At 41.2% G+C, this 25,481-nt stretch overlaps 1 protein-coding gene across 4 annotated transcripts in view; it reads left to right on the forward strand.

The window, feature by feature from the left end:
• mgaa (MAX dimerization protein MGA a) overlaps positions 1–25,481 on the forward strand; it is an 85,818-nt gene that overhangs the window by 38,031 nt on the left and 22,306 nt on the right. For 3 of the 4 annotated variants that reach the window (XM_020514676.2, XM_048599987.1, XM_048599986.1), the window contains exons 11-18: positions 849–980; positions 3,223–3,310; positions 8,947–9,584; positions 9,840–10,095; positions 11,417–11,992; positions 15,172–15,474; positions 18,225–19,396; positions 24,011–24,126. In XM_020514676.2, coding sequence (XP_020370265.2) covers positions 849–980; positions 3,223–3,310; positions 8,947–9,584; positions 9,840–10,095; positions 11,417–11,992; positions 15,172–15,474; positions 18,225–19,396; positions 24,011–24,126 — 3,281 coding nt within the window. The remainder of the gene's footprint in view (positions 1–848; positions 981–3,222; positions 3,311–8,946; positions 9,585–9,839; positions 10,096–11,416; positions 11,993–15,171; positions 15,475–18,224; positions 19,397–24,010; positions 24,127–25,481) is intronic. The other variant, XM_048599988.1, reaches the window with a different exon arrangement.

The raw sequence follows: 25,481 nt of genomic DNA on the forward strand, positions 1-25,481 counted from the left end.
TTTTTTTTTTAGTGCTTCTCTACATTTAGTTTTACTTGCCACTTTGAGAATTGGACAATGATACTCGCATTCCCTTTTAAATGTTATCATTTCACCTTTCCTATCTACTGCATTAATTATCTTTGTATTATCTAAAATGTAGCTATTATGTTGACTGACTACAATTATAAAAGATGATGCAAAATGGTTCTCAATTTGACCCTATTGGTCACCTCCTCCTGAGCTGATGACAGTTCTGTACAGCAAGCCTCTAGGTTCTATTTGGAACCAATTGCATACCCATAATGAAATATTTCATGACTTAAAGCTTTGTTATTTTCAGAGCAAGCCTTTTCACAGGATCTCTACTGAAACCCCCCGCAAAGTGCGCGCGCACTCTCTCTCTCTCTATCTCTCTCTCGCGCGCGCTCACACACACACAATTCATTTAACCTGCAAACCGTGTTGGCTACCTCATTAGAGGATTCAGTGGGTTCTGTCTGTAAACACTGTATTTTGTTTGGTGAGTGAGATGCTTTGCAGAGGCTCCATTTAGCTCTGAGAGCTCTTCATTGTTGAAGCAATCTCTCCTAACTTATTATTTATTCTCTTGAAGACCAAAACAGAATTTCTGTTCAATGGTAAAAATTGCAAAATTATTCTAGGAATATGTTGAATAACAAACACTTGAATTTCATTTTGTAATTCTACTTCGAATATATCTGGCATACAGGTCATCTTCCAGTCATTCAGGGATTTGCATGTTATTTTAAAGCCTTGCAATGCTCAAATATTAATAGGTGAGAATTTGTTTCGCTGTTGTGTGGGTAAACTTTCTGCCTTTTTTGTTGTTGTAATGCTTTCTCCAGGCTGATGAGAAAGGTCCAGTGTATTGGTATTTTGAAAGTATGATGACCTGTGCACGTGTTTGTGCCTTCAAACGCAAGAGAGTCGAGAGGTCGATAATCTGTACCTGCAGTTCAGAACACGGTTGTGGACAGGTAAACTGCAAACTTGTACTGTGTAGTAGCGTCAATCAGGTATTTTTAAGTTCAAGTGAAGGAATGACCAGAAATTAGATGTTGAAGAGCTAGCCCTTTACTTCTCTTTATGTGCACAAATCACACACCAAGAATTTAAGCGTACAACTTAGGTTGATATTCCCTTGTACAACTGAAAGAGCACTTTTAGATGAGATTTACAAACAAGATTCCATTAGCCTGTTGGGTGGATGTAAGTTGCACTATGTAAAGACAACCAGCAGAGTGCACTCTGAGTCCTGGCCAAAATTTATTCCTCAACTAGAATTGTAAGAACTGATTATTTGGTCGTGGATGTCACTTTTTGTCGAGCTTGCTTTGGGAAAACCTGCTGCCTGGTTTCCTACAACAAAAGAATGGCTATACGTCAGTTCACTTCACATAATTGATTGTGATGTACCTTTTGGATGTCACAATCTGTGACGGGCCCTGTATTGATTGAAAACCCCCTCATTCTTGGTATAGATGAGGAAATGTCAGTGATGTTGGGGAATATCATAGTATTTGGATCAAGTACAAGTGAGAGAGGATGATGTTGGAATGTCTGCAACCTTGACAGACCATTCAGGTTGTTACAACATGTTTTCTGCCCTTTAGTGGTTAGGAATAGTGTTGCAGTGAGTCTGGATTTCATTTTTTAAAAAACTTTATCAGTTAATTTTGTTTGCTTCTAATTTGCTGTGAAAATAATTGAGTCAGTCCATTTTTTGACTGCTTTGAGACATACAATTGTTCTATGATTTCTATCTGCTATGTCTTGAATCTCTTTCTTCTTTCTGATTCCTGGGTGGTCCAAATAGAGAAGCACCCTAGTGACAATGAGCATGAGCAGTGGTGGCTGGTTTCCACTTTCCTTCCCCAGTACACATTGACTTATAAGCAAGTCTTCCTAATGCTTGGGTACCTTAGATTGGCTGCTGTGGTGAGTCCAAAATGATGACAACACGCTACTTGACCTTGGAAATGCTCACCTCTTATTGCTGCTGATCTCTGTTTAGGTCAGCAAAGAACATGTGCTAGGGTATGCCATTGATAAATAGGACAGATGAAGAGAGCTGAAGGTTGTTTGCCTTGGATCAGGCGTCCCCTTTTTCTAGTTAACCACCGAGGGAAGAGACTAATCTTAGCCAAGCTTCCTCCAAGAATTAATATCCAAGTCCCATTCAGCCAAATTACAGACGTGTTCTCTTGCTTCACCTCTGAGTCCACCTTAAGTTCTAAAAATTAGAAGTAAAACCGTTAGAGAAATGTATGGAAAGAGAGCGTGAGATGTGTATGAATGGTATGCAGACAGAATAGAAGACATTTAAAAAAAACATGGGGAATGAACAGGTGATCAAGGTTTGCATAAGGTTGAAGGAAAGATAAAGCAAGGGCAACAAGGGAGACCTTGCGACATATGCAGAAAAAGAATCCAGACTGGGTAAAACTTGGGAGACTAAAGAGGTTAAAAGAAGCTAAGCCTTGCGTTATTTGACTTTTTCACAATCTCAGAATATCCTAAAGTGCTTCACAGCCAATAAAATATATTTGAACTGTAGGCACTGATGTAGGAAATGAGAACCAATTTGAGCACAGTAAGGTCCCACAAATGACACTGAGATAATGATAGCAACAGTCTGTTTTTGGATACTGGTTGAGTGATGACTATCAGCCAGGATAGCAGGAAGAGTTCCCTGCTTGAAATAGTACCATGAGACTCTTGCATCCACCTGAGAGATTTATGGTCTGTTCTAAAACATGGCATCTCTAAGTGCAGCACTCACTCAGAGCTGTAACAAGTATCAACAGACTTTGTGCTCAAGTCCTCGGAGTGCAACTTGAACCTACAATGTCTTGAGGGTTACTATTGAGCTACAGTTGATACCATGTCAGAGGTACTTGTGTTAAATTTTCAAAACGATTTGTAGGAAGAGAGACCTGTAACTTTGCCGGGGTGGGGGGGGAAGGAATACAACTTGTTCATCGATAATGTCATGACCGATCAACTAATGTTGGCAAAATATGACTAATCTATTGGAAGAATAGAAAAGTGCAGTCTTATTTATTGCAATTTTGCATTGGGATGTGAATGTTTCAAACTGGTGTGTTTTATCTACCCACTTTTTTTCTTGCACTTCAGCTTACAAATCATCATCCTTGTCATTAGCTGATTCTGCTTAGCTCCCAAGATTATGTTCAGCTGCACCTTTTCTGTTTGTAGGAAAACAGCCTATACAGTAAGGTTAATAACAAAGACACACTTGAAGCATGCAAGTTGAAGCAATGCAGCGATTCCAGCTCCAGAGAGGGTAAGGATCATTTTGTGTATATTATAGAACTGGCATGCATATAGTGTGGCAAATCCTAGTAAAGAGAAATGAGATAACCTACTTAAGAATGCTGTATGAATATATTCATGAAAATAGCTTTTTGCAGTCATTTGACCATCATAATTGCCAAATTTAGTGTAATGTAGATGAGCCTATGTGTAGTAATATACCTATACTTGAGGATCAACTAGTATTTCTCTTTACGGCAATGTTGCAGCAAGGAGTGCACACACAGCTCCAGGTGTAGTGAACCATGTGAATACACAGTTTCATAGCCTGTGGTTTTTTTGAATTCTGTTTCATGTACTCGATAACCCAGTGTTCTGTTCGCTACTGCTGAAGTAGTTGGTTTTATTTCTGAACCATACCTGCCAGATTAAGACAACCGGTGTCCCTAGACTTTGGTGAATGAGTTAGATTTTTACGTCAAAAATATTGTGGTCACTTTTATTGATACTAGAATTTTAGGTGGGACTGAATTAAAATTGCAGGCTGTCATTGAATTTGAACTTGTGAAAACTTGATAGTATTCTGCCACTACTCCACCTGTAATAATTGGGGTGGTTAAAAAAAGTTGTGGTAAACCTACCACATTATTTGCCTACACTTTTGTGGCACAAGTTTTTTTTTGTGCACAAATGATGAGGCAGGATGCTTCATTGATCTATTTAGAACATGTTCCTACACACCAATTTTCAGGGCTCACAAAACCCGTCAGTGAGGAAGAAACAGAAGTGACTGGCTCAAGAAGGCCTTGGATAACACTGCTTGTGGGCTAAGAAGAGCCTCTTCCTGGTCCTTCAAGGAGTGTTTTGCCTTCCTACTCCTGATTGTGATCACTCCCATGCCTCTTTTAACTTATCAAGATCACTCCGATCCTGACTCGCTTTTCCCCATACCTTGAACCCTGATTTCTGGCCCCAATCCATTTTTCACTGACCATCCTTCATGTCCTAGCCGTGGCATCTCCATGATGTGGACTTCCTTGCTCGACAGCTTGCTCAACTAACCATCCTGTTAGTTGGCCAGTTGATGGGCAGAAACTGCAGAAAATATATTGCACTCGAGTCTCACTTCTTACTGTAGTGCCTCAATCTTCCCAGCCGTCATGTATTTTCTGGCCGTTTTCGCCCTTAGCATAAATATTAGGATTTTGCTATAATCTAGAATTTAGAAAGCACCAAAGCATCTTGCATTCATATCACACCTTTAACATAGCATAACATCCCAAGTCCTTTTATAAACGTGACTACCAAACAATATTTTTCGTCAAGCCACATAGAGAAATTAGAGTAATTGGCCAAAGGCTTGATCGAATAGGCAGGTTTTGAGGAATGCCTTGGAGGAAAGCGGCTCTGCGAGCTTAGAAGCTGGATAACGGAAGTAAACACTGGCATTGGTAAACCTATGAAAAACAGGTGTGGTCAAGAAGCCAGTTTTGTTTCATAGGTTGTGTTCATTGCTGAAAGACTAACATTTATTGCCTATCTGTAATAGTCCTTGAAAAGATGGTGGTGACTCATATTATACTTACATCAATTTGTAAATTGTTAATAGACCACGAGGTCGACCAGTAGCACTTGAACCAGGAACCATTTGTTACACATCTTTACAGCTACACAGTCAGACCTAGACTGACCCAGAGCCCCTGACCCATTTTCCTAATGGGGCAGCAAGTGCCCCCAATTACAGACATAACACCCCACCCCCTTTATTTCAAAAATTCACATGATGAACATATATACAACTGTTATAAGTGTTATACAGGTATTGTAGCCAACATATATATAAAGTGTGGAATAGTTACAAAAACATAGAAAACATATGCCAGAGTCAACCCCCACCACCACCACCACAAACATTGCTTTCATAGTCTATGTCAACATGATTAGTCTCTCGGGGGATGGTGGTTTCTAGAAGACCCTTTCCCTAGTCTAAGGAGCCTCCTGGTGTAGTCTCCCAGACTTCTAAAAGCTCCCACCGTTCAGCAGATGTTTCCCTCTGTGATTAGCTGCCATTGTCCTGTGGCACAGCTACTGTCTCCTCGGAATGTAGCTAATCCTGCCTCGGAGACACATAACTTGGTTGACACTACAGCTTCCATCTGGCCCATGTCTCCTGCAGATCAGCTCATCCCTGCTCTGCACCATATACAAACAGTGGTCCTGTTCGTCACTGGAATCCACTTTTCCCTAAATGATCTTTTTTTTTATTTTTGAAAATCCTTGACTTTGAGGTTCCTGCCCTTATGGCCACCTGTCCCCCATGATTATACTGTACCATCTCTCTAGTCTCTTCTGGCTGGAGCCAGTCAAACACTGTTCTCAGCTGGCAGTTGAACATTAAGGATGCGGGCAAGCATAGGTCGTGTGTGGCATGATACAGTACATGCTGAGAAACTTGTTGATTAACTGTCCAAGTGAATCCTGTCCATCTGGCTTTTTGTCACTGGGTGATGTAGAGCTGATCTCGTCTGTCTGACTCTATGGTATTCCAGGTACCCCCCCGCCCCGCCCCAAACATTTTTGCTACAAACTCTGTGGACTGTTGTCACTCACAACTTGTTTGGCGTTCCCAAACTTGGCAAATATTTCATCCAGTCAGTCTACCATTGCTTCTGCTGATACTGACTTCATGACAACTCAGGCCACTTGGAGTGGTCATCCACAACTACTAGTAACATCTGTCCCTCTTCTGGACCCTTGAAGTTGACGTGAGTCTGCTGCCACTCTAAGACCATTTCCATGGCTGAAGAGATGACGACAGCAGCGCCTTCCTTACTAATGCGCAGGATTCACATGATACTGCTTTCTCCTCAATCTGGAAGTCCACATTCAGCCATCAAAATTTAGCGCCTGCCTGTTTCTTTCATTTGCAACACGCCACGATGCCCTTGGTGCACCTGTTCTAGCACCTTTTCTTCTTTAATGACAGCTCTCATTCCCCAAATTAAATACCTGTCCGATATAGACAAGTCCCACCTCCTGGACAGGTAAGGGCATAATTCTGAGCAGTTACTGTGACTGGCCCTCCTGCTCAATACTTCATCCACCACCTGGCTCAAAATGAGTCATTCCGGTGGTAGTGTTCAGTACCTGCCTCGCTGACAGGTATCTTGTCTTCCTGCAAAGTTACGTAGCTTTCAGGCCCCAGTCGGGAGCATCTGTATTCTTTGGTAGTGGCAGCCCTGACTAGGCATTTGCATTGCTGTGCTTCTCCGTCTGTTGGTATCTGATATCATATGAGTAGGCTCACAGATCCAGTGCCCATCTCTGCAAGCATGCCACTACCATTGATGGTATCCTTGTATGCAAGCCAAAAATGGAGGTTAGTGGCCTGTGGTGGTCAACGGCATGAAGTGCCTGATGTAAAGAAAATGGGAGAATTGAAACGATACTCAATTTTTTGACAATTTTTGCCCTTTTTTGACTTGGGCATAGTTCTCTGACTTTATTAGTGACCTTGATGAGATTGCAACGGGCTTTTCCTCTGTTCGGTAAGATGTGCGATAGTATATTGCCAGCTCCACAAGGTGAGGTGTCATGTGCTAACAATAGTGGTAACTTCGGGTCAAAATGAGTTAACACGTCTGACCTTCTTAAGGCTTGCTTCACCTGGTAAACCTCCTCGCAACACGCGGTCCATTTCCACGGGCGCTCTTTCCCAAGCAACTTACGCAAGGGTTTTAGTATAGATGTCAGAAGCAAGATGAGCTTGCCGCAATAATTTGACAAGTCCCAAAAATGATCTCAGCTGAGACTCCTCCTCTGGTCTAGGGGCCTTCATGATGGCCTCCATCTTCTTGTCACCTCGTGTAATCCCTCAGCATTGATTTGATTGCCCAGGTACTCAATTGAATCCCTGAAAGAAACTCTCATTTCTCCCTTTTTACTTGTAGGCCATGCTTCTTCAACTTTTTTAGGGTTTCATCAAGGTTTCTCAAATGCTCCTCTTCAGAGGAGCCAGTGATCAAAATATTGTCCAGATAACACTGGACTCCAGACAACCCACTTAAAATTTGGTCCTTGGCCCTCTGGAATAGAGCTCGTGCTGACTTGATGCCGAAAGAAAGTAGCAGAAAAGTCCCTCGTGTATCACTATCATTGGCAGCGACTGAGACTCCTTCATGGGCCTGCGACAGATGCATTTTAGAGAATTTCTTCCCTCCTGCCAGTCTACTGAATAGATCTTTTATTAATGGGCATGGATATTGATCCACATTCAAGACTGGGTTGACCGTGACCTTAAAAGTCGCCACAAATCCTCACTGCACCATCTGCTTTCAAGACAGGAACGATTGGAGTGGCCTATTCACTAGTGGTTACTGCCTCCAGTGCTTCCAGATTCATCAACTTTCGCAGTTCTGCCTTGAGTTTAGATAGAAATAGAAACAAAAGCTGTCAACCTCTCCACTCACAAGACAAGAACAAAATAATCCTTTGATTCTTCGAAACATTGCAGCTTGAGGTAGTATACACTTTGGAAGCTGGCTTTGAGATGACATCTTCTGGACTGTTTTCTGTAGTTCTTGGGTATAATTGACCTTTGTTGAACAATGGCATTCTTTGTTCACTAAATATTAAAGTATTGTGTACTCTGTCATTCTTGCACGCCAGAGTAAAATCTCAAAATTTGTTGATGATGCCAAACTTGGAGTCGTGGCAAGTAATGATGATGACACAAGTTGACTGTAACAGGACATTCCAATGGACACTCAAGTGACATATTTAATTCAGAAAAGTGTGAGGTTTACATTTTCACGAGAGATAGCTAGACTAATTATTGACTTAATGAATGGCACAGTTCTAAAAGAGTATACAGAGACCGAGAATTTCCTTGAAGATGGCAGAAGATATTGAAAGAGTAGTTAGTAAAACATTTAGGATCTTGGGCTTTATTTTTATAGATTGATTGCTAAAACAAATAAATTGTTATGATTCTGTATAAAGCTTTAGTTGGGGCCCGAACTAAATATTGCATTCAGCCTGGTCCCCACACTTCATAGAACGTGAGAGTGTTTGAGACATTTCAGAGGAGACTTACCAGAATGGTTCCAAGGATGAGGGCATTCCAGGAATAAAGAATGGATTTTAACCACAAGGTGAGGTAAGAGAGGCTAATGGTGAAAGTGAAGACTATTAATGATTTCTAAAGGAAATTAGATGGGTATCGGAGTGAAATAATTACAGAGCATGGGGATACAGTAGTGGAATTGGCTGACTCGATTGCATGGAATTGATGAGCTGAATTGTCCTCTGTACTGCCTTTAGAATTTCGCCGTCTTCTCATTTAACTTGGAGCATTCTATCTGAATTTCTTACCAATGTCAAGAAATTTAATCTGACTGCAACCATTCCCCGGGAAAGAATTCAGGCATAATCTCAGAAGTGTTCTAACATAGGGGAGAGTTGTTTGGTCATGGACTCTTAATAGTGTCTTGACGGTATCTGGTTGTTCAAATGTATCTGAGTAGTGAAGACCTTAGATCTTAACAATGGTGATCTGAATTGTATCGCCAAAAGTTGGCCTTTATACAAATTGTGTTATGTGCATGACCTGAGCATCATCAATTAGAACTCTTTTAAAAAATCAATCACTTTGTTTGGCTTGTCTAGTGTTGGACTTTGAGAAATTGGAAGATTCTGAGAGCGATTCAATGTCACCAAATCCTTCTGAGATGTGCAAATCAAAGAAGACCCAGGATATGGACTTAGATGTACAATGCGACAGTCCTCAGAAAGACACTGCAGAATGTCCATCAGCAGAACTACAGACAGCTGCGGAGTCTAAAAATACACCAAAGCTGATTGAGATAATTTCAAATTGTAATTGGGAAGCAGAGCGTGCAAGCATCCTTAAAGTGATTGCATGCCATACTGTCAATAAGGGGACCTCAGAGAAAATACGTACCGGCAACTTCCTTGTTGAAATCATGCCAAATTGTGAAAACAGCCAAGTCCTTTCACCTGAAGGTGTACCAATTTATAGCTCCTTGGTGAAGATTACTCAGCCAGGAATCGGGGAGAGAGATGGAAAAATGTCAGTTCACACGATGTCCATTCAGAAGGTTTCCCAATCCTCTGGGCGCAAGCTGCCAGAAACTCGACTGATTGCACCAAAAGAAACACCATTCAGTCATACAACAAGGAAAAGTCAGCTAGCCAGCTTTCGTTTAAGCTCGCACGCGGCTGATAAGGGGAAGCCAGTATCTAATGCTAATTTGCACGCTTCTTATAAGACCGGCTTGATCCAGGTATGTAGAACGAGGGGAGAGGAAGATGATGTAGTTCACGTAATGTTTAAAGCTGTAACACCTCAGGTGTAAATGAGTTGGAGTTTATTAATTCATATAAAACAAATCTAGATCAAGTTAAATATTAATTTCTATAAAATATTTTTGATTTTTAAAAGGATTTCTGTTGACAAAATTTCCTAGCACTGGTGGACCTTTTGGGGCTATTGAACAAGTTTTTCCATGTTTCCATTCTCTCGTTATTTCTTTGATTAGGTCAGTGGAAATGAAAATGGTGAGACAAAGTTGACACTAGGTCAGGTTGGAGCACTGCATTCAGTCAATAAGGTGATTGCTAACCTTAAAAGGAAATTGAAGTCCACTGAATTACTTGAGAAGTGTTTCTCAGATACAACTGTCTCTTCAAACTCTGCTCAACTTGCCTCGAAGCAACCAGTTTCTTGCACCACATCTAATGACAGCAGAGTATCTCAAAATGCCATTGATGCTGCTCCTGTTAACAAAACCACAGGTAAGAAGGATACCCAAAAAATTTACAGGTCAACAAACTATGGATTAACAGTTGCTTAGAAGTAGTGAAGAGTGCAAGTTTGTGATACAGGGATCTAAATGATGTGGACTAGGATGCGATGGCCGTTTGTTAGATAATTGTAAATTTAACTCAAGTTAAAAATTAAGGGTTCAATCTTTTTTCAATGATGTCATGCTACACAGCCTTTCAATTCCCTGGGGTAGGCAGAGTAAGGGCTGTTAATGTGGCATTCCTCCTTAATATTGAAGGACACTGCTCAGTAAAGTAACTCATGACACTGTCTTCCTCCGAGGGAATTGGCATAACTCAGCACCACCAGGAACAGTGCTGTGCAAATGAGTTTCTCCTTTTTCTGTTTGCTAAAAGTACAGGATTATACTGCATTGTATGGAGTAGTGAAATTATTGGAGATGAGATGATTAAATTGTGTGTTGAGGTAGTTGACTTTAGTTATGGTGTTGTCTGTTGTCTAGTTTAGGAGGGGAGTTGGTATTTTAATGCTTCAGTATTTAAGAGTGGGAGCAAAGTAGTGAATAGTAAGATGGAAAGTCTAAGGACACCATAATGTTAGGACTGCAGCAGTTGAAAACCACTCTTTTCAAGGGCAATTAGGGATGGGCAATAAATGGTGGCACAGCCAGCAACACACATCTACCGAATTAATAAAAAAAAAACGTCATTACTATTTTCTTCTGTTTATCGGCCAGAATCTGGCCAGCTGCCTGACAGGATAGCTAGCAGCAAGAGAGTTAGCAGCTGAAGATTGGCAGTCTGGATGGAGATTGGGGTGTGGGATCAAACCTTGGTGGTGGATCGGATTGGAGTTTGCCAGACAACAAAGAAAGAGGTGAAAAGCAAGATTTTTGTACCAGAGACTGTGGCTGCCAATAACAGCAGTAAGAGGAAGCCACGGTTGGTCAAAGGAAAGCTGAAGGTTTACTTGAGGGCTGGTGGAGCACTGCTCATCCTCCTGCCTCTCGTGTAGTATTCTTTAAACAAATAACTAACCCGGTGGAGCTTTTATTTTCCTGCAAGAATGGATTTTGTATTGTGTGGGTGTTGGGAAAAGTTGGGCTTACTTTGATACACATTGTGACATGTACCCATGAACCTGCCCCAACATGCTTCAGTGAGTTTAGGAAAAGGTGGGTTTAATGGAGAGGAAGTTCCAGAAACCTTCCCGATTTAATGATGTTACAATTTACCATGCTTCTGACAGCTTTCTGTACTGTTCATTATAACCAGATAGCAATCATTTGCTTTGTTCCACTTATTCTGCACCTTCCTTTCTTGTTTTCAGGGAGTCAAGCAATACCTGATAGCTACACTCGCCTTGTAATAAAGAAAGATGGAGCTTTGCAAAAGTCAAATTCCTGCTTCAGTTCATTGCAGCCGGTGCTTGGTGGGCAGCAGGGTGGCACTCCGTTATCCACATTACCAGCAGTCAGCATTACTACACCAACTAGTATTTCTCTGATATCAACAGTAATGGTTATGGCAGCTGCCCCAAACTCTCTCCCTGTTTTAGCTGGTCAGTCACAAAGCAATGACTTGATTGTTTCAGTAACCACAGGTAACTGCTCCCCAAAGAGCCCAAAGACCACAGGTGCAATAGGGCCACCACCCTCTGCATTGCTGGCAGTAAAGAAACTTTCCGAGCAGAGTACTGTATCTACAAGTGAAGTTGAAACTCCAGCAAAAAATACAGCAACAACTCTAGTTGCTGTGATCTCTGCAAGTGCTTCAGGAGTCAGGACAATGTTATCTCCAGTGATCTCCCCCAGCTCTTCTAGCATGACCACTGTTGCTCTAACCAATACTGTGAATACAAGATCGACCATAATGTCAGTATCAGCAACACCAAATAATACCACAGGTATGCTTCACTTTTATTTACATGGCTATACAATTGTGAAAGTTGGCATTTGAGTTAGATTTCTGTTTGTTTCATTTGTAAGATTTGAGGTCACCAATGAACAGGACGTATGTAGAGAGACAAGAGGAAATTTTAACGCAGAGGTCTGTCACGGGCTGAGAAAGTTTAAAATAGTGAAAATCCCTTACCTGTGACAAATGTACCTATGATTTGATGCACCTGGAGGCTGGCAAGTAACCTAAAATTGGGAGGGAGACTGGTGATTATAATATGTTAGTGCCCCAGATTTTAGCAACACTTTGGTCTTTAACAGCAATCGGTTGGGTTTCCTAGGATTTGGGAAATCTGGCGACTGAAGAGAAGAGAGAGCTGCCAGTTCAAGCTTTTCTAGAATTAGTTGTGTGCCAGGATTTTTCCTGTCTAAACCTTTCAAAACTGATCTGAATCCCTCTGTTAGATTACTATTATACCCATGCATCTCAAAACATCCTCATGCAGCCCCGGATGGTTGCTGGGTGGAATTCAGCAAGACTTTTCCAGATTTTCTCAGTTGCCGCATCCTGTACATGTTGGCATATAAATGCCCATTTGAAATCCTTAATCCATGTCCCCGTCATGTTATCCATTCCCTGTGCTGCTGCTTTTCACGTCTTTCTTACCCCTGCGTATTTATCTCCCATGTTCATGTTCATCAAATAACAAAACTTCACTGAACACGGCAATGAGGATTGGAGCTGTAGACATTCTTAAAATTGGAATATTGGCTTTAGCCAATTTGTCTTTCAAAATCAATTTATTCAAATAAAAGCAAAGGACTGCAGATGTTAAAGATGTGAAATAAAAACAAAATGCTGAAGAAACTCAGGTGTGGCAACATCTGTGGAGCAAGAAACAGCATTCACATTTCAAGTCTAAAGAGTTCTTGAACATAATGTTAACTCTCCACAGTTGCTGCCAGACCTGCTGAATTTCTCCAACTTTTGCTGACTTTATTTGAGGATATTTAAAACTTCCATGAACTCAATGTTTTACATAATGTGGCCACACTCAAAACAATTAGTGTTGCCTGATGCATTGAGTGCCTATGTCGAGTAAGTAGTGTGTTCCTGAAGTAAACTATTTAAGGAAAATTAGAAAATATAATTTAGTTAAACTAATTTTAAACCGTTCAGTGGTGCAGTCTCATCTTCTACTTTGCCAATTACTAATAATTCTAACTTCTTGATGAGAAGGCATAAAGGAAAACCTGTTAATGTATAGTGACACTTCAGGGGACTCTTTTCCTGATACCAAACTCCAGGTTTTTTTTCGTTATTTAATTATGAGATATAGATTTTGCTGGATAGGCCAGCACTTACTAGTGGTGCCAATCACTCTTGAAATTGGTGAGTTTCTTCCTTGAACTGCAGTTTTGATCTCCTTATTTTGGAAGAGATGCTATTGCCATGGAGGAAGAGGCAATGAAGGCTTGTACTGATGATGCTAGGAGAGACTTATGAATAGAGATTGGGCAAACTGGACCTGTATTCTCTAGAGTTTCAAAGAATGAGAGGTGATCTCATCGAGATCTACAAAATAATTAAAGGGATAGACAGGCTAGATGCAAGCAAGATGTTTATCCTGGCTGGGGAGTCTAGAACCAGGAGGTGCAATTTAAAATAAGGGGAATGCATTTAACACTGAGATGAGGGTAGTGACTGTTTGGAATTCTCTGCCCTAGAAGACTGGAAGTTCAGTCTTTGAGCATACTTAAAGTGGAGGTTGATAAATTTTGATTGACAAATGGTGTAAAGGGTTATGGGGAAAGTGTCGGTAAGAAGCATTGACGATTCTGTTTGGCCATGATTGTATTAAGTAGTGGGGAAAGGCTCGACAAGCTGAATGGCTTATTTCTGTTCCTGTGTTCCTAACTGATGCAATCTATGGTGGCAGGTGCACATGCAGTGCTGTTTAAAAAAGGAGTTCCAGGATTTAAACCTAGCATATTGCTATTCCTTCACATGTAATTCCAAGTCAGGATGATGTGTGACTTGGGGAACTTGCATATGATAGTGCTTCCTTTACATCTACTGCCCTTGTCCTTCTGGGTTGTAGAGGTCACGGGTTTAGAAGGAACTGTTGAATTGTTGCAGTGCATCTTGTAGATGTTACACATTATTATCACTGGGGTGTTTGGTGCTGGATGGAACAAATGCTGAAAGTGGTGGATGGGATTCCAATCAAATGGTCTGCTGTGTTCTTTGTTGCACTGAGCTTGAGTATTTTTGGAGCTGCACCCATCCAGGAAAGTGAAGAGCATTTTGCTCACACTCCAGAGTTGTGCCTTGTAGTTGGTGGACAGACTCTGGGTGATTAGAAAGTGAGTTACTCGCTTCGATATTCCTAGCCTCTGACCTGCTTGTAGCCACTGTTCATATGGCTAGTCCTTTGTTAGTTTCTGATTAATAGTGCCACTTAGGACATTGAATGTCAAGGCAAAATGCTGGTTGGAGATGGCCTGACAGTTGTAAGATAACTTGTCACTTGCCACTTTCAGGTGAAACCTGAATGTATCTGGGTCCTGGTGCATCAGGACACAGATTACTTCAGTATCTGAGGAAATGCGACTGGTACTGAACACTTCATGATCATCAGTGAATGACCCCACTTCTGCCTTTATGTGGAAGGAATGCCATTAATAAAGCAGCTGAAATTGATTGCATGTACTCTGAGGAACTCCTGCAGTGATGTCTTGGGGCTGAAATAATAGATCTCCAACGAGTAGAGTTATCCTCCATTGCTAGCTCCACTTTCTACCCACTGGATTGGGCCCAAAACGATTTGATATCTCCATATTTTTATTAAGTTCCTCACCTTAATTATAGCCTCATAGAAAGCTCCATTTAGTCCAGGAAGGTCTGCCACCTATGAAGAAGGCTGTATGGTTCCATTGGCTTTGAATATTAGTCCAGTATTTATTTCACTAAGTACACCATTATATCTATGTTTCTTTGCTTTTCCCCTCTTACCCTGAAGAGCTTGCCTGTCTGTCGCCAGTATTTGACAAATGCTGACCCAACTCTTTGATACCTCACTGTAGAGCTGACTCTTCCATTTATGCATTATTTAAAACATGTCATTAAAGTGTAGAAATTGATTGAATGAATCAACCTAACTGATGTGGTCATTTATAATGACAGGGCTACCTAGACAGCCTGAAGCTGCCAATTCAGTTCAATCTGATTCTTCTAAAGCTGTGAAAACCAATCGACCACGACTGCTTTTGATCCCAGCACAGTCTGGAACATCATCTGTCCGGCCTGTCCAGAACCTGCAACTCTCACCTGGGCAGAAGATGGTACTACAGCCCCTTAGATGTCCATCTGGAAACCTCTTCCGACACCCAAATGGCCAAATCATCCAACTTGTTCCTTTAACAAATGCTGCTCCTGGGACTCGCCCAAATCTGCATCAGATGGTCACATTTACTGTACGGAATCCAGGTGCGTTCTGTCTTCGAGTCTTGGTACAGACTTGTTGAGGATTTTTTTAAAAACGAGAAATGAACTTATTTTGAAATAAGCCCACGTTTTGCTTAATGCAAGTTAAAAGAACTGCTGCAAAGCATTCTGGCAGTGATCTCGCCTAGTTATTCCTCTTAACATAGTGACTTCTTTGGAAACTATAAGTGATGATCGTGACACCTGTTATTGGTGAAAATGTTAGAGGGCACATTGTAAAAGAAGTATAAAGTCAAAAGAATAACTTAGTGTAACTTATTACGGAGAAGACCGTGCTTGGCAGTGAACAGTGAAGTTCTTCAAACTCCCTGGATATCGTTTGAGATTTTGCCAAGAAATTTGATACAGTGCCACATGAGGCTGTTTCTTGATGTGGAAAGGCATGTAATTGGTGAGCAGTTAGAGTTGATTTCACAACTGGTTGTATCAAAGGACTGCTTTGGAATGGTGCTGAACTATGAAGGGGGTAGTTCAAAGATTGATGCTGGGACCTTTGACATTGCATGCCACTGGTTTGGATATGGGGATGGAGACGAAAGTACCAATTTGCCACTGATGTATTAGGAAGAATTGCAAATTGAAGGGATGGAAAAGACATCCATTTTGATTAGCAAGTTGGGCTGAGAAATGACAAATGAAATCAATTTTGTTTCTTTCTAAATTTAAGGTAATGCCCCTTAATGTAGACTCTGCTCCACATGCCACACCCCTCCCAAAAAAAATTATCTTCCCCCACCGCCTGCCAGAGGTAATTGGCTGTGCACAGCAGCCCTAAACACTCCTTTTAATCATTGTAAATAACACTCCTTTTAATTATTGTAAATAACTGAATTAGGTCACCGTTTTCTGTATACACACCTTTTCTCATTAAAAGTAGGCCATTTGTCTCATCAGTGTGAAACTTGAAAGGCTTCAGAAAAGATTTACAAGGCTGTTGCTAGGGTGGGAGGGTTTAAGCTAAAGGAAGAGGCTGAATAGGCTGGGGCTATTTTACCTGGAGTGTCGGAGGCTGAGAGGTAACCTTGTAGAGATTAATAAAATCATGAGGGGCATGGATAGGGTGAATAGCCAAGCTCTTTTCCCCAGGGTAGGGGAGTCCAAAACTAGAGGGCATAGGTGAGAGGGGAATGATTTAAGAGAGACCCGAGGGGCAACTTCACACACAGGGTGGTGTGTGGAGCTGCCAGAGGAAGTGGTGGATGCTGGTACAATTACAACATTTAAAGGGCGTCTGGAAGCCTATATGAATAGGAATGGTTTAGAAGAATATGGGTCAAATGCTGGCAACTCGGGCTAGATTAATTTGGAATATCTGGTTGGCCTCGACGAGTTGTACTGAAGGGTCTGTTTCCAATGAACTCAATGACTGTTTGACTCTAACAATTTAAACATTCAAACATATTCAAACTCATTCAAACATAATTATAACTCATAAACTACGGTTTTTTGCCAGTTTTCCCCACTGTTTCCATATCCCTTGATGACATTAGTATCCAGAAAGCCATTTGTATCTTTTTGAATGTGCTCCGTAATTGAGCTACATGGATCGGGGAATTTCAAAGATTCACCATCCTCTGAGTAAAGAAATTCCTCCTTAAAGAGCCTACACTTACTCTGAGATTGTATCCCTCAGTTCTAGACTCGCCAGCCAGAGGAAGCAGTTTTGAGTGTTTCAATGCCATCGCCTCGCATTCTTCAAAACCCTAGACCCAGTTTCCTCAATCTCTTCTCTTGGGAGACTCCCACCGTCCAGCTGGAATTAGAAATAGGGTTAAATGGCATTAGTTTAACACAAAGCATATAAACTGTTGGATGTAATGCTGAGCCTTCACGGAGCATTGTTTTAGCCCCAACTGGATTGATGTATGAGATTTCAGAAGTAGATTTTGTATTCAGTTTTTAAACTCTGGGGTTAGCCAGATGGAGGACATAAATAATCTTCTTTGGTGTTGTATGCAAGTCCTGTAGAGAATTGTTCTTTTTATTTTTGGAGTGAAAAGCGTTTCAAGATGGTGGGAGAATACTCTTACCTCCACGAATGACATAAACCAGATAAATCTTTATTTCCACTTTGTGCTTACGTTATCACGTAAATAAGACTTCCATGCTAAATATTGCTACATTTGTTTAAATTCACCATGAATTAATGATTGCTGGATCATCAAAAGTGATTATTTTATTTTCCCAAATGTGAGCACAGCTTAGTTTATGTTCCAGAAAAAATGTCTGAGCACAATGATGAAAATATTGTAATGATGCAGATAAGAACTTCATGGGATTTTAATTGTTTGACTTTTATGTCTACCTCTAAAGTAGTAGATATAGGGAAGTGTAAAGATTTGATACACACAGAAGCAGAAATTGGTGGAGAAACTCAACAGGTTCTGGCAGGATCTGTGGAAAGAAAACAGTTAACATTTGGAGTCCAGTGATACTTCTTCACAAAATTTGTCACTGAACTCAATGTTAACTGTTTTCTCTTCACAAATGCAGCTAGACCTGCTGAATTTCTCCAGCAATTTCTTTTTTGTGTTTCAGATCTCCAGTATCCTTAGTTCTTCGTTATGAAACAAAGATTTGATACTGAACTTAGAATGACAGCACTACCAAGAAGGAATGTGCAGTAGACCCTGACAAATAAGAATATGTAATTGGATTGTGTAAACTTCTAATTTACTTCCAGTGTGGAAATCTTGAAATTCTTTAGTTAACAATTTCTTTTCACACTTCAGGATCCACAGGAGGAATCCGCTTCCCTACACCTACAAAAACGTTAGCAACACCTCCCAGCAGTAATGCTCCAAGTCGTATTGTTCAACCAGGGATAATACCACCAAGAGGAAGGCCACGTATTATTCCTTTTACAAAAGCCATTCCTGTTGCATTAAAGGTGTCCTCTGTTGCTACACCTGTTAACCCTGTGGGCATGGCTGTTCCCATTGCAACCACACCACAGACAGAGTTTGTAACTGTTAATGCAGCCAGTAATCCTGTTGATACGACTAGTAATCCTGTCTGTGCAGGCAGTCTGGTTCCCTTACAGCCAATGGGATTTGCTTTACTGCAGTTACCTCCAGGGCAGAAACTTTTACCAAACACCATCATAACTACTGGGGGGCCACTAAAGTTTGTGAGTCCTCAACCTGGTGTGCCTTTGACTGAAAAAACAGACGGTGAGAAAGGCAGTACAGGAGAGAAATCTGAGAACATTTCCAACCAGGATAGCAGTAGCACATCAAAAGAACAGCCAACTGAACCTGGCCTTGAGGATATTCATGTTGCAGGCTCTGAGCTTGTTGAAACAACAGTGACTGAAAACTTACCTGGAGAGGACCATGTATGTGCTGACCCTTTACCAGAAGTTAAATTGGGAGAGAAGTCTGAAGCAGCACCTTCTTCCCCTTCATTGAGTGAGTTGGATGATGAGGTGGAAGATCATTCTTTGGACAAGAAAGCTGGACTAGAAAAGTCTACCCCTGCAGAGCTGGCTGACCATTCGTACACCATTGAAATGCACAATGTGAAAGATAATGAGAATGGAAGTTCTTTGCAAGAGGATACCATGGGACCTGGAAAAGAATTGGTTGCTGAACAAGATACCTCAGAATCTAACACTCTAATAGTTGAAAAGGAACCAGACAATACGTGCAAAGAGCAAAATTGCTTGCAAGATGAGATAATGGAGGTGAAGACAGAAAACTGTAGCAGAACAAATACGTCTGATACTTCCTTTAAATGCAAAGAGGATATCCAAAATGATTCAGAGAATGAGGAATTTGTGGACCTTGATTCAGATCTGCAGTATGTAAACAATCTGGAATCGGATAAGGATTCAGACTCTCCGAGTGACATGGAGGATGGTGAGATTCCAAGTGACATAGAGGAGATTGACATTGAGAAAATGGTGAGTGCTTTCATTAGTTGGTGACACAATAGCTGGCTTCACATTATCTCACTATGTAGGCTTTGCTATGAGGGTAATTTTGTTATTGTTCCTATTTAATACCTGGGTTATGGTATTATTTTAAATTAATTAATTTAGTGGTAAAATTTCTGCGGATATTAAGTGTAAATCCACTAAGGGAACAGTTGGGTAACCAGTTTATCTCACAACTGACCATTTCCAATTGTGCACACAAACTGAGAATCATCTTTCCTCCAAGTAGCCATCTAACTCATTTAAGGATGCCAAACCACAACCACGACTTAATATTAGGTAGGTCAAGAAGGCATGCCCCAATTCAGGCTCAACTGCTGTGGAGCTCAGACCCCTCCCTAGCTTTTAGTGTAAGTGAGCTACACCTTTAAGTGAGCTCTTCAGTTCCAATATAGGCACAGTGGGCATAAACAAAACCTGTTTTTTTCACTTGTGTGGTGGTGAGCTGCCTCTTGTCAACCAGTGCTGTCCATTTAGATCTGGATGTGGGTTTGTAAGGTGCTGTCTAAAGAGCTTTGGTGAATTTCTGCAGTGCAATTAGTCAATGGTACAACAGCATCAGTGGCGCAGGGAGCGGTTGTTTATGAATTTGATGCCAGTCAAGTACACTGCTTTGTCCTGGATGCTGTCAAGCTTCTGAAGTGTTGTTGGAGCCGCATTCATCCAAGCAAATGGGCAGTATTCCATCATTCCACTGTGCCAAGAGATGAGTTACTTGCTACAGGATTCCCAGCCTCTTGACATGTTCTTGTAATCACAGGATTTATGTAGGTAGTCCAATTCAGTTTCTATCCAGTTGTAGCTCCCATGATAATGTTAGCGGGGATGCAGTAATGGTAATGACATTTGACTGTCAAGGGGTTAGATTTTCTCTTGTGGGGAATGCTCATTGCCTGGTATTTGGTACCAGTGTTACTATCCGTCAGCCTGGATATTGTGCAGGTCTCTTGCATAAGGACAGGGCCTACTTTAGTATCTGAGGAGTCATGAATGATGCTGAACATTTGTGCAGTTGTCAGTGAGCATCCCCGCCTCTGACCTTACGGAGGGAAGGTTATTAAAGCAACTGAACTTTTGTCCTTGGATACTATGTTCAGTAACTCCCATCGTGATGTCCTGGGAGTGAGATTACTGACCAGCAACAACAACCATCTTCCTTTTGTGCTAGGTTTGACTCCAATTGGTAGAGAGATTTCCCCAATTCCTACTTATTCTAGTTCTGTTAGGGCTGAATGGATGCAAACTACATGGAGGAGTATAAATCCTTAATCACCTCTATAATTAAAAAAGCTTTCATTTGACTTCAAAGTAAAAGAGAAACACTTTTTTGTGAAAAAGAATGTACCTCCTGCTAAACGGTCTTCATGAGTTTACTGTTACTCAGTAGCTCGTGACATGGTGCACCTTTTGGTTCTTCAGTCACACTGATACTATATATTGTAGATCTATTAAGGTGAGGCTTCTAGTGTAAAACTTAATTCTGTAAGCCAAAAAGTCGTACATAAATGATTTAACAAAGGGAGCCAATTCAGAAACATGTTCCAAAACAGAAGTTGATGGAAAAGCTCAGCTGGTCTGGCAGCATCTGTGAAGAAAAAAAAATCAGTTAACGTTTCAGGTCCAATGACCCCTCCTCAGAGACATGTTCCCATCGACGTAGGCTACGTTCTTGGATGCCAGCTCTTTGAAAGATGTTTGTTATCAGTAATAAAAGCAAAATGCCTTGGATACTAAGAATATTAAAGAAATATTGGAATTGTTGAAATTACTTGGCAGGTCTGCTAGTATCTCTAGAGAAAGTTAACATCTGGATTCACATATTTATCTATCACTGAAAGATGTGAAGTCAAGATTAAAGGCTTCAGAGCTGTGGGAGATAGTTTCATCCGCTGGTCTGCGTGATTTGTACCTGCTGCATACAATCATGAAAATAAAGGAGAACAAATGAAAATGAGAACTCCATATCTGCATTAGACAGTACTTCACCAAGATTTCCTAATCCAGTTTATCGAGCTTGCCTGCACACCGGCACCGACCATTTTAATGATCATCCCATTTTAATGTAATTAATTGTTCATTGGAATTGAGAAATTGATTCAGTCAAGATACAAACTATTACAAAATCTGATTTTTTAACAAAAAGAAACTATACAGACCACCTGGCAGCCAAAGCACAGGAAACTGAATACATACACTCACGTGAGCTGTCCCGCACACATGAGCTCACACAAAGTGGGAGACCTGTCGCACAGATGGGTCTAGCAACAACCTGGCAGGCCCTTCACAGAATCACACTTTACAGACACTATCTCTGGGTATGCCCTGTTGCACGAACAAGATGGACCCACCAGAGGTCTATGGTGAGTTATACAGTTAGGAAGAAGTTGCTCTGGGAGTCCTCAACATTGCCTCTAGACCCCATGAAGTCGCATGGTACAAGATTGAACATGGGGAAGGGAACCTTCAGCTGGCCATTTACCATCAGTGTACAACTGATTTAGTTTTCCCTCATGTTGAACACTGCTTGGAGGGTGCACTGTGCGTGGTAATAGCATAGAATGTACTCTGGGTGTGGCATTTCATCGTTCAATGTCAAGTGTGGCTTGGTAGCACCACTATTGATTGAGCTGGCTGAATCCTAAAGACTATACCTGCTAGATTAGGCTTGTGGTGAGGGAACCATGGAGGGTGGGAAAAAAAAACCTCATTCTCACCAATCTACTTAGAGCCATGAAGAGACGCATGTGCTACATCAGCAGGAGTGGCCACCACACAGCCCTTGTGGAGACAATGTCTGTCCTCACATTGAGAACACCCCTTCATTTAAGAAATGCAGTACTGCTGCCATGTTAAATTAGACAGACTGCATGCAGATCTACCAACTCAGAGTTGGACATCCATGAGGCACTGTAGGCCACCAGCAGCAACAGAACTTTATTCAGTCATAATTTGCAACCTCATTGCCCACTCCGCCATTGCCATCAAACCAGGGGATTAATCCTGGTTTAATGAATAGTGTAGGAGAGCGTGCAAGGAGCAGCTCCTGGCATACTGAAAAATGAGATGTCACCCCAGTGAAGTTATAGCTCGGGACTACTTGCATGTCAAGCAATTTAAACCAAATAAGCAACTAGCATAGGCTAAACAGAGAGAGCTAGTATTCCCACAACCAGCTTGTATCTAAGCTCTACATGTAACCATTTGTGGCGATGGGATTCGGGGGGTTGGGGGAGGTGGAATTTGTTTCATATTAGCATAAATTATAATTATTGTGGTTTTGGCGGTTGATCATCTTAGCCACAGGTCATCACTGCTGGTGTTTGTCAGAGTAGTGTCCTTGGCCCAACCATCTCCATGTAAAGCCAGAGATGATGATGTGCAGTCATCAGCAAACTTTTATCCACACCATTTGTGACATCTTAGATGCTGAAATAGTTCACGTCAAAATGCAGCATGATGTGGGCAACATACAGGCTTGGACTGATACGTGGCAACAATGTTACTTGCTACTTAAGTGCCAGATGATGACCATCTCCAACAAGAGAGAATCCAACCTTCGTGCCTTGGTGTTACCATCAATGAATTCCTGCATTATCAACATCCTGGGGCTCCCATTCACCAGAAATTGAAGTTGACTAACCAGAGAAATAATATGGTAATTAAGGCAGGTCAGGGACTGGGTATTCTGTGGTGATTAACTCGCTTCCTGACTCCTCAAACCCAGTCCCATGTTGACGAGGCACAAGTCAGGAGTATGTTGGAATGTTATCTCCTACCTTGCCTCCAACAACTCCATAAGAGATTTGACACCGTCCAAAACAGAGCATTCTACTTGATTGGCATCTAAAATTTTCAACACACTTTTTCTGTCACCAATGCACACTGATAGTTTGCGCCATCAAAGAGGTGCACTGCCACAACTCGCCGAAGCTCGGTAGACAAGCCTGAAATCTCTCTCACCTAGAAGAAGAAGAAAATTGGATATGCTGGTACGCTACTACTTCCATCCAAGCCACTCATGATTCTGATTTGAAACTATATCTCCGTTCTTTCACTGTCCCTGGGTCAAAATCCCGAAATTCCTTCCTTTGCAATACCTGCATCACAGGGAATGCAATGTTTCAAGAAGGTAGCTTGCCATCACCTTCTCAAAAGCAGTGAGAAATGAGCAATAAATGCTGGCATAGCCTGCAATACCCCTCTCCTAGGATTTGAAAATTTTAAATAGGTATATCATGTAGCTCTTTATTGATAATGCTGAGGAACAGATTGAGCTCAAATTTGGGTTATTAATATTTTTAATAAAATTCAGGATTTTTGTGTCTTTGTGGTAGTTGCAGCTTGATTTGCCGTTTCCTTGAAGAACTGGCTCGTATTTGTACCTGGGAAAAGTATTTATTTCATTGTCTAATGTAGTTATTACAATTTCAGTTTTATCATCAGTTTACTATATAGAATACAGGTCTGGGGATGTCTTGTTGTATGTATACTCTATCTTCATCAATCTGTTGACTTGCACAGGAGTGACGGACTGGTTAGAATTGTTTATAGTCTTTGACTTTTTAACAACATTATTTGCAGTTTGACTCAACCTCCAGTGAAGAGGCAGTGGATATTGAGACAGTGGATGAACTCTCTGAGAAAATCAACATTGCACGTCTTATCGCTTCTGCTTCCCACCATCGTACCAAAGCCAAGTATGAAAGTGTGTTTTTAATTGAAAAGACATTGTGTGCTGGCTTGCATTTTTGTGCAACAGTACCTTTTCATTTATGCACGAGTAAGTCATGCAGTATCAAATGGTACATAAGGAACGTACAAAATACGAGCAGTTCCTTTTTTAGTAAGACCACGGCTGAGCTATTTGTGTTTGAAATTTCACATTCCTATCTACCAGGTAACCTTTGACTTCCCCCACACCTCTGTCTTCAAAATATTCTATGACCCCACCTCCACTGGCCTCTGAAGCAGTATGTTCTAAAATCATACTACCCTCAGAAAAAAAATTCTCCTCATTATCCAAAATGGGTGATCTCTAATTTTAAAATAGTGCCATTTAGTTCTGAACTCACCTGTAAGGGGCAACCTTCTTAACATGTCTACCTTGTCAAAACTATTTAAGATCCTATGTACTTCAGTCATGTTACCCTTTGCTGCTCTAGAGTGGAAGTCAGTCCAGCATGTCTAATCTGTCCTCATTCCAGGTATAAAGCTAGTAAATCTCCTTCGAACTACTTATGACATATCACGCCCTTCCTTTTAAATACGAGATCAAAGCTCAACACGATATTTCTGATGTGGTCTCACTAGTGCCCTTTATAACAAGCTCTCAGATTTGGAGGCATCTCTTGGTGAGGGGGGGTGGGGGGAATAAAGTTACTGTTTCAAGCCAAAAATATTTCTACCTCAGAACCAAGGAGGGGCCTGGAGGAACACCACCTCATTTAAGGCCTTTACCACTTTCGGGACTCAACATTGAGTTCATCAGCTTCAGACCATGAAGATTCTCCATTTTTGTCACACTGTCTCCCTCGCTCTCCTCTTCCTCCTCCTCCCCCTCTAACCCCCCATTCCCCACTCCTTTGTTTGTGTTGGCTTGCTGTCAGCAGAGTTTTCCTACGTTCTGCTGTTAGCACCTACCATTCATTAACGGTTATTCTTCATTTGTATCTCAGTTACGTGCTTTAACCGCGAACTAACTTTTTTATGACTCACGCACTAGAACGCCTAAATCTCTATACATTAGATTTTGCTTGTTATCTGTTCAAGAAGTAATCTGCTGCTTCACTGTTCCTGCCAAAGTGAACGTCTTCATATTTTCCCATGCTAGAATTCATCTGGCAGATTTTTGCCTGCTAAACAACTTACCTGTATTCTCTATGACTTTGTTCTATCTTCACAACATTCTTTCTACTTATTATTGTGCCATTTGTAGATTTATCTCCCATGTCTTCATTCCCCTCATGTAAGACATTGATGTAAATGGTAAATAGTTGAGGCTCCTGAACACACCCTCTGGGATGTTTCCCCATTACATCCTGTCATTTAGAAA

Source organism: Rhincodon typus, chromosome 8, assembly GCF_021869965.1.
Source record: "Rhincodon typus isolate 14 chromosome 8, sRhiTyp1.1, whole genome shotgun sequence".
Classification (NCBI taxonomy): domain Eukaryota; kingdom Metazoa; phylum Chordata; class Chondrichthyes; order Orectolobiformes; family Rhincodontidae; genus Rhincodon; species Rhincodon typus.